Genomic DNA, 10509 nt, shown 5'->3' on the forward strand with positions numbered 1-10509 from the left:
TGTTTGTATGTTTGCATACTTCTGTCGTTCTGGTTTCAGCGTTGATGTCAAAGAGGCTTTAATGTTTTTAAAGACATTTCCGTTCTGTCTGTGTCACAAATGTTGGCACTTTATGAACATTGCTCCTTATCATGAATGAATCATGTGTGCTAGGTTCAGACGCATTGTTACAGTTGTGCCCCAAGCAGTTGGGAACAATGTTAGAGAAATATATGTTCAAAACCTTGACTTACCTCATCCTGCCAGAGCAATGTAGATTCAGTTTGTGTACAAGGTTCACAGGCAATAACCAACTACAGTAGGTCTCATGGCTGTTCACAGCTGGTACTGTGTCCGCATCCTTTAACTCTTCCGTCCAATGTTCGGAAAACACGCCCAAGGTCTGATGATCTATGCAATTAATTTATTATCCTTATAAATGCAATACTACAGATATCCGAGAGACACCTCACATTCTGAAAATGGATCACCTCATAACATGACCTCACATTCTGGCTCGCAATCATTACACATACGTGTATGATACCGTGAGTTTTCTGACTGACACATTCAACTTTGGTTCATTAACTGTTAGTACAATTTCTGCATTAAAAGGGAACTTGTTCATACCAAAATGTGGTTGTTATTATGACTATAGAAAATGTAGGAAGTAAAAATTATATGGCAGGTGTGCTTATGTGTATGAAGGCGAGTGTTGCCCACTTGTCTACCCAACTTTTTATTTCACATGGACTCAGCAGAGTTGTTTTAGATGTAATTCACTATTCCATCCAGTTGCAGTTTCTATGTTTTGCTAAAATTGCATGTGTCCTGTCTAGTTCTATTTGTTAATTTCCTTTCTTGCGCAGTAATTGAAGCTGTTTTCTTAAACCATGAAACTGTTCATTCCCAGGAGTAAATTTCACAGAAATGCTTTAGGTTTCACTGGAAGGGATAGCAAAGTGCTACACAGAATTGGTGGGCTTGATATCTGACTGGAATAGTTTCTTCTCATGCACTGCTAATGTTGAAAAGTTTTGTTTTGGTGTATCAAATCACTCTGAACATACTGTAGATCTATGAAGCAAAGAAATATTTACAACTTTTAATTACTACATTGTGTTCCGTTATCATTCCATTATTTTTATACAAAATATTGAAGAAGAACTGAGTGGTAGCTTACTGAGATTAATGAACTATTGCTGCTAATTTTGGATTGCTAAGTATTTAGAAATCTTTTAGCTGAAGGTCATTCAATACATTAAGTCACACATGGGGTCAGTTTGCGACTCGTGCTCAACGTCCATGCAGCCTTCCGTTTGTTTCGTGCATCAAACTTCTCCTCAGTAAATGTTTGTCTTGTCTGTGCCATGATGCAGGTCTTTTGTCTCCTTCATAGAAAGAAAAACCCTACAGCTATTAAACTTTTTATCTTGGTTTGATTTGAACTTGTCATTTTTTTTAATAAATTTTTTTTCACTGTGGTTTTCGTGCTTTTTTTTTTTTTTAAATTAAGGAACCTTTTGCATGTAACATCTCATAAAAGAGATAAAAGCTCTTTAAATAAACCAAGACGTACGACTAGGTTCTCCCATGTTTATCAAATTATCAAATGAGGCAGTTTATATCAAACCCAACTGATTGATGTAAAACACAAAGAACATTCACAATACATGAGTATTTATTTCTAAAACAGACTTGGATCTAGATAAAAATAGATAGGAAATACATAATAAAAAAAAGTATATTACACTGTTCAAGAGGCTGTATATGTTTGTACAAAGTTCAAAATATTCTGAATATGCCCAAAAGTTGCTGTTGAACAAAAAACTCTCAAATACATAAAATAGACTTTGAACCTTAATTTACAATCTTTTATCAAGACTCATATATAAGGAAATGGCTAAACTTTTTACCCTGCAATTTTAGGGTGTAAGACTATGTAGTTACACTAGCAGGTCAGTGGAAAAGTAAGACAGCGTTTCATTTTCATTACAAATCACACTCTGAGGCAATGTCACATTCAAAGACTTGTGCATTTAATCAAAAATATTACAAAAATAATCATGTTTTAGGGAAAATGTTCATATTCCAGAAAAAAAAAGTACAAGTCTTTTGCCCAAATACAAAGACAGGTTTTTAGACTAGATGCCATTCAAAATTTTATTTCGTGGGCATTTATATGTTCATTGTAAAGTAAATTTTCCTTTGCACATACCACAAGTATCAAACAGTGACAGTGATACCAAAATGTAGTATTACTGCCGTTAGAAAAATCAATGCAGCACGATGAACTCATCTCCCTGCAAGACAAAAACATGTAAACTTGTGTGTCTGCATCAAACTGAACATTGCAGCTCAGAGTATGGTTTGTAAGTCAGTACAAGTGTGATTTCAAAAACATTTTTTGGCTGGGCAATACAAAACACGCAGTGTTTGAGCTGCTATACTGATGCTCCATTGGTGCACCAAAAAAACCCAACAAACTGGAGTAGTGGACTGGGAGGCAGTGCTTGGTGCTCCAGCAACATCCCATCAGCCAAGTCCAGCTGAAGGCTTGATTGACCTTTGAGGATGAAGATGGGCAGAATTGATTCCGGATCTGGAGAGCTGGTGTGCAAGTCTTTCCCAGAACAGGACTCTTGTAAGAAGATCCTCCTGTTGAACATAACTCAACCATCGTCACAGTTCGTACTTGCAACATCGGGACATAAACCTCATCTTGACATCACAAAAGTTTATGGTTCACAATCTCCCAAACCATCCTTCTCCTGAAGTAGGGCATGTGTTTCTGTGAATAAGAAAAGAGACGTCATGTTAGCAACTTTTGGGTCACTATTGTGATGATTTACCAGATAAATCCTCTTTGTTGATGCTGATTGTAGTTACCTGCGTAAATGTGATTGACTTGTCTTTGGTAATGTAATCTGCATATTTGCATGTGAACATTCCACAGTCACTACCGTTCATCTGCTGTGGGATTTCCTGAGAGCAAAATGAGGAATAAAAATGTTAATGGACATTTACAGGTACAAGTCAACTCTTGACTAATCCACAAGGCAAAATGACTCTGACAGTTTCACAAGCTATTTGATTAATAACAATGATATACTAATTACATTACCAAATGCTTTTTGTTTTGAATATTCACTTTCTATCCCATTTTAGTACCATTGTAGCTGGTGCAACCTAATCAAGAACTGTATATCCTGTATAATTACAAAAATGTGCAGATAAAATAACTGTCAGATAAAGAAAACTATATCATAAATATTAAAACTAGTCTGCTTATAACAATGCTGCACTGCAGCACGGACCTGGACAAGCTGGCCAAGGATGGGAGTACAACTAGCTCCAGACCTGTAACATTTGTTGATAATGGAAAGCCACTCGGGACTCCTAAACACATGTAATGTGGAGGACCTACATTGCGCTTTTTGCTGTGCAGAGTCCAGCCTGAGGTGTCCAGTTCTTTGCCCTTCTTGTCCTTACTTTCCTGTTGCAGGTAATCACTGGGGAAAAATGAATTACAGTTGAAACACTTTAATGGCTCATAAAGAACCAATATGCAGGAGTTACATTCAGCTCTCCAAAAATATATTCCATTCAACAAACAAATGTGTCCCATACTGAAACTTACAACAATATTGTGCATGCTTCATCATTGTTTCCTCCCATAGAATCAAAGTACATGACAGCCTTTTTCCGGAAATCCACCACCTGAGAGAAAGAGTTGCACAACAAAAAAGTGCAACGTAAATCCCAAAACTGTTATTTCCAGGTTGACATTTATGGTCGTGAAGACTTACAGAGAGGCACCAGTGCACCCCCAAGTGGACAGGAACCAGCAGGATGTCTTTAGAAAAGATGTCCATCTTTTTGGTCCAGCGGCGGACAGCAGAGTAGCCGCTGCTGCGCAGCTTGGGATAGAAGAAAGTGTTGAAGGTATTGACTGATGGCAGGCTGGGGTCCTTGCTGCGCTCGACCAGCAGATTCATGTAAAAGTTGATCACCTGGGAGTTTAAGGAGTAAGTCAACTGACTGGACAAGCACTACTGTACCGCTCAGTTGTAGATGCCAACAGTTACAACCTGCACTTTTAAAATATTATCACATATGCATGACCAAAAGGAGAGTGATGTGTCCATCTGGTGTAATTTTAATGCCTAAAGATAATTCATACACAGAAACCCAGAGGTTGTTTTTGGATCTTACTTTGAGCATAATGTGTGCTCACCTCATCATTGAGCCAGTTGAGGTTGCTGAGGGTCTGCAGATCCTTGCGTCTGAGGCTGAGACCAAAACCTTCGCTTAACACTTCATGAGGACTTCCTCCTCTCAGCACCCTGTTCACCTCAGTCTCCATTTCCTTCATAGAAAGAGACAGCATACATGTGAAAAAGCAGGAAATAGGCCATTACCCACTCATTACACAGGAATCTGTTCCAAAACTGCAAATACCTGTAACTTCCTTGTCTCATCCTGAATTTACATTTTTGATGTTTTCTCATCTAATTGTTTGGAACCAAACGGGACTTCAGTGGTGGGAAACTAACATTTGCTCTTAATGTGGGCAGCATACATCAGTTTTTCCCACAGGATTTTGTGAGACTGTGGTGGGTGGACCTCTAGGGGGGTCCGGGGACATGTTCCCCCAGAAGAAAATTTCCACGGGGAACTGGTCTGTTTTTCTGGTCCACCCAAAAATGTATTTATTGCGTTTTCTCAAATATGAGGAGCATAAGATTTTTTGTGTGTCATACATTATAGTCAACTGAATATATTTGGATTCGGACAAAATGTGACATTTGAAGACATCACATTAATCATAACCAACTATAACTATTTTCCTACATTGTGTTGTGTTCGTTACTTGTTTCATAGGAGGACAAAACATCAGTTAATGCAAGTTTAATATTTTGTGATCAGATATCAGTAAATGCAATTTACTGACTTCCAGGGTGTCACTGAACATGCTGTCAGCTCAGAGGCAGTGAAGCCTCTCAGTCACTCCAGATACACAGGCTGTGGCCAGTGTGAGAGCACAAAGAACCAACCACACTGTGCGGCAGCAAAGGAGGCTGCACCGCTAATTAGCATGCCTATAGTAGCGGCTGCTAGTAGCTAAAGCTACCCGTATTTAACCTGCATGCAGCCACAGTGTTGGCAGCTGAGTAAAAACATACCCGAATCATTTCACATTAACAACTCACCTTCAGATGACTAACACTACGAGCTTCAAAATCGCTGAAGCAACAGCGCAAAACACATTAGAAATCTGTTATGTTATTATGAGAAGTGTAATAATATTTTTAGTTCATTATGAAATGGTGGTGGGACAAATTAGACTGTGTCGGACCACCACAGTTAAGGTAATTATTGGGAAACACTGTGCCTGTAGAACACTTCATGTAAATCATTACACATGAATGCTTTATTCAGGCAAACATATAGTCATTCTGCACTTTTAACTGCATTTCCACTTCTTTAAAAGGTGCAGTGTGTAGAATTTAGTAGCATCTAGCAGTACGGACTTGGCAGAAATGGAATATAATATTCATTAGTATGTTTTTTCATTAATGTATAATCACCTGAAAATGCGAATCACTGTGTTTTTGTTACTGTAGAATGAACCCTTTATATCTACAGAGGGAGCGGCTCCTCTTTCACAGAGCCTGCCATGTCTCTACCATTGCCCAGAACGGACAACCCAAACACTGGCTCTAGAGAGGGCCTTTAGTGTTTTTTGCGAGTTTTGCAGCCACACTAGGTTCTCCTACACGCTTGGAAAGGGAGAGTGAGGGTAGGGGTTATAAGTTGGTTGCATTCTGCAGCCTTACCACTAGATACCACTAAATCCTACACACTGGTCCTTTCAGGAAGAAATAATACACTCACATGCCTAAATCCTTAAAATAAGAAAAAGTCTATTTGGGAGGGCCATTTAAATTTTATATATACACAGCAGCAGTGCGTACAGATTAAAGAGACAATAATCATACCTCTGTGAGTTCAGGGAATTCTGGTTTCTCTTCCAAAGGCTTCGGCTCTTCAATGACAAGAGTCAAAGGAACCTCCTTCTCCAAAGGAACTCTAACATGGACCTCCACATCTGGGCTACGTTGCCCCTCTTCAGACAGGCGCTGCGAACCAGTAACAACGTGACACGAGTTAGTGGAATAACGGGAGGTGGAGAAACAATAGATACAATCAAACCTGAATGAGAGCACCTGTGGTGCACACTCACCTGCCGCAGCAGCTGGGCAGCGAGGGCCTCCTGCTCTTCTATCTGTCTTCGTCTTTCTCTCGCCCGAGAGTCATACATACTAGTCCTACAGTGACAAAAAATAAATGTTATCATGTGGCCCTGTTTAAACATAGTATCAGTGAATCAATTTTATAATTAAATACCTTGGAATGCACTTACAATTCTTTGATCCATAACTCAGCTTGGAAACATGGCACACTGTAAGGACAGAAATATGTTATTCTTTGTACAGATAAAACTACAACTGATTTGACTCGAGTCAGTGTTTTTAAGCACACCTACTCACATTCAAGGGTCATACTCTTTATTTGGTGTGTTCTTTGAAATTTGATTAAAAATGGTAAAACATGAAATGTTTAGATGCCCATGTCTCTGACCATGCTTATATTTAATCATTAATTAACTGCTATTAAATGTAGCCCATCATGAAAAACTGACCAAAAAGTACTTACCTTGAGCTGCCTTTTTTACCCTTTTGCTCATTTACAATAATTACTGAGTCGCCATTATAAGCTGTGAGAAAAAAAAAAGACAAGGAGGTCACAACCCGAGAGGACTACGGAAACAATACGCAAGTTACTTATGACATCTCATTTCACAACACCTACATTTCTACAGTGTACACACAAATGGGTGAGAATCTTACCTGATGACTGTGTGTCCTGAGAGGAGGTATCCTGCAGAGCAGATGGGGAGGGAGCCAACACGAGGGTAGCTGCTCTGCTGGAGCTGAGGTCCGTGTCAGGAGACCACGTCTGGTTCCCTGGCTTGCTGGAGGCCCCCACAGGGCTGGGAAGGTTGCTGGAGCTCTGGCTCGACATCCCCCTAGGGCTGGGAGGGCTGTTGGGTCCCTCTGAAGTTCCTCCTACTGCTGACCCAGTAGGAGAAGACAACTGCAGCAGTCTGCGGCTGGTGGTCAGGAAGCTGGTGCTGATGAGAAGGTGACAGGGGTAAGAGAAGATGAGCATTTAGATACAAAGTAATGTAGGATAAACATTGGAATTGCTAAAATATATTGCTGTATGCATTTGTTTATACTCTCTGACTAGTTAGACCTTTGTACAGATTGTGATATTAATATTGTTTTGCAGTTGTTACAAAGAATCGCTGCATTTTTTAAATCTGTTGACTGTAAAGGTCTACAAGTAAAAACTTTTTTAATCAGTTGTTCCAAGCTATGCAGAATACTGCTATGTTTATATGCTTTTGGAGCCCCCAACAGGCCTGTGACTAGATTCTGACGGTACTCTCTCTTCTGTGCTTCCCTGCTCTGTATCGCTTTAAATATTTCATTAACAATTTGAATAGGGCATTGTTGAAGCTTTCCAAATTTGTATGAATACGTACAAATCTCTGTGTGACCTCACAAATGCATGTGAGTTGCCGTTGTGGAGACAAGACGACTGACCACCAGAGACCATGTTCAGAAGCTGCCTGTAGACCTCCTTCTCCTCTTCACGAACAGACTGTACAAACAAAGTGAAGGACCATGAAATCAGCAAATAAATGCAACAACTGAATTAGCGGGTATATCACATGGTGCCTTAGTCCTGATGTCTGACCTCTTGTGCGGTGCAGCGGGGCTTGGCCCTGTGTATGTGGCCAGATGAGGTGCTGTGTGTCGGGCTCTGCACCACTTTGATAGGAAAGGTCTTCTCATACATGCTGGTGCAGGAGCTGCTTGTTGTACCCATTCCACTAAACAAACTGCAGAGACAAAATGACAGTCTGGTAATAAAACATCATCAATCAACACAGTATAATGATAAATTAGACAACAAAAAACAAATATTGGAAGCGGAGAGTTTTTTTCTGGAGACGGAAATCAAGATATAGGGGGTACCTTGGTGTTCCATGCAGTCGAAGGTTTAGGGGCCTGCCAAGCCGTGGAGTGGGGTTTACTTTAGGGATGATGGAGAGTGGCAAGTTGACTGAGTGTCCATTTGTTTTTGGCACTTCGCGATGTGTAGGACTCATGCACACTTGTCGCCTACAGACTTTAGATCCCATAGTGGACTTCTCATTACGCACCCACTCTAGGGTTGGAAATAAAACAGTACAATAATTAACATTAACACCAAGAGCTTAAAGCTGACACACACAAACGAAAAAAACTAGCACCCATTATGCAAATGTTTATACAATCCTTTAAAAGATAATCTAACCTGATTTGGATGTTTTCCATTCCAAAGTTGTAGAGGGAGCAGCAAATGTTTCATCCAGGGAGTTTCTTTCAGCAATCTTTAACCGAGCACATACATGACATGTTTAAATAAAAGACCTGAAACTGTTACATATTTACATTTAGGCAGCATTAATAATTTACTTACCGGCCTCCCTGCCCAGACCTCTGCTGATGTCGATGGCTGTGGCTCTCCAGGTGGAGGACCAGGGGAGGTAGGCAGTATATTTCTCAAAGTAGGGCTCACATTGTTCCTCATCCATGCAGCCACACCGGAGCTGTGATTTTTAACCCCTTCGGCTGCAATTTTGACTGTGTCAATAAGATCTCCTAAAGAAATAGCAAACATGCAACAGACAGACAAACAAGTCTGTTAGTAGGGTTATAGTAATTTAACTATATCCTCACTGATATTCACACCATGATGTCTAACAAAGTGAGTTATTTTATAATTACCCATTCGAGATTTCTTTATTGTTAAGCCATCTTGGTCAATGTTATGTCCATCTTCCAAACTTAAGGAAAGAAAGTGATTGGTGTTGTACAGTTAATGACATATTCAATTCATTTACATAAACTGACAATAAACAGTTATCTTCACAGTAACAAATGGTTGAAACGCTAAATAAGCAGCGAGGCAATTAATGGCAGTTCCACAGAAACGCCAGATACACAGACTAATTGGATAACTTCAAAGCAACCGGGGGCCAGTTTCATTCAGTGTCTTTTTAAATACACTGGCTGTGGGCTACACAAGGGAATAATGCTGTTACAGCTCATACCATTCAATTGGTCTTTTCCTCCTCATCTGACCATCTCCCGGTGCCCGGTGTGCATCAGAGTGCTCCGCAGCTGGTACACCATTACGAAAATTGGCAAAGCCTGTTCCTATCCATTCGTAGATTTTAGTCAACATGGCTCAAAAGTTTTTTTGAATAACGCCGCCGGTTTGAAGATAAATCGCTGTAACTGCTTTCAGTTTACCTGTCAATGTAGTGAAACCAAAAGAAGCTAATGCGCGTCATTCGACTAAGGCAGGTTAGCTGAGACTATTACAAAGGCTACCGGTCTTCACAAATATCATGTTACTTTCCCACAAAAATAACTGCTTGTTAGCTGAGAATTAGCTAGCTGCCTAGCTAGCACACGCTGCTAACTACCCTGCTAGCTAACGGTGTTAGCTACACGGCTAATTTATTGAAGTATGTTTAAATTCCACCAGGAATGCGACAAGTCGCAACCAACGCGTTCGGAAAAATGGTTATCATTTTGTGTCTCACTCTAAGTCATTTATATATCCTTAACGTGACTTTAAATTGCATAAAAACTCGTTGAAGAATAACATCTCCCGCTTCTTCCTCATTCAAAACCACAACATGGCTGAACAGTACGCTGTGCCATCGCACGATTTGATTGGATGACTGGTTGCTGTGAATGCGAGTATACCGGATGTTTACTGGATGATCGCAGACTGAGGAAAGCATTTAAAATCACGTCACACCCGCCGGCGTTCACTTTGGAGCACATTCTATCACAGCACTTTCACTTGTGGACGCTACATGCACGTAATTAGTCTGCTATTTCTGCCTGTCATTCCCTCTATGTGTCAGTCTCATGGAAGTCTGAATAATGCATAATTAGATACATAACGTACACAAATTTAGCTTAAAAGTATAACTTTTACAGGCAGAAAAATAGACGATAGACCACATGCTAGTTTACTTATGTAATTTGTGAAATAAAAGTTAAACTATACAAAACTCAGATTAGGCCATTAGTTCAGCTTTGTATTGGCAATCATTGTGTCACCTGGGCATCAAAATTCAGCAAAACAACCACATGACCTACCTGTCCTTTAGCCAGCCGAGGTCCACTCTAATCTGAGTGGACTAAATTACCAGAGGAGAAACTGCGCACACAGTCACATAAACAGAGAATTTAGATAAGTATATATCAATTTTTGAGCTTAACATAATTATGATTACAAAATATATATTATATAGCCACAATTCTGTAGAATTCAAAACTTCAAAACAAACATGGTGGGAGTTATACTGCTGAAATCATAAGAAAAATCTGT

General features: G+C 39.9%; 1 protein-coding gene across 1 annotated transcript; it reads right to left on the reverse strand.

Annotated features, from left to right (window-relative positions):
* Positions 1-1642: 1642 nt before the first annotated feature.
* senp1 (SUMO specific peptidase 1) lies at positions 1643-9872 on the reverse strand. The gene is made up of 18 exons (XM_067592245.1): positions 9212-9872; positions 8886-8944; positions 8578-8759; positions 8413-8488; positions 8091-8283; positions 7810-7954; positions 7595-7713; positions 6894-7177; positions 6700-6760; positions 6407-6445; positions 6227-6311; positions 5982-6122; positions 4217-4348; positions 3789-3992; positions 3620-3699; positions 3407-3491; positions 2869-2964; positions 1643-2770 (listed from the first exon to the last, which is right to left on the reverse strand). The coding sequence occupies exons 1-18, from the start codon at positions 9343-9345 to the stop codon at positions 2708-2710; spliced, it is 2178 nt and encodes a 725-aa protein (XP_067448346.1). The 5' UTR covers positions 9346-9872; the 3' UTR covers positions 1643-2707.
* Between the last annotated feature and the right edge of the window lie 637 nt (positions 9873-10509).

This window comes from Thunnus thynnus, chromosome 6 (assembly GCF_963924715.1).
Source record: "Thunnus thynnus chromosome 6, fThuThy2.1, whole genome shotgun sequence".
NCBI lineage: Eukaryota > Metazoa > Chordata > Actinopteri > Scombriformes > Scombridae > Thunnus > Thunnus thynnus.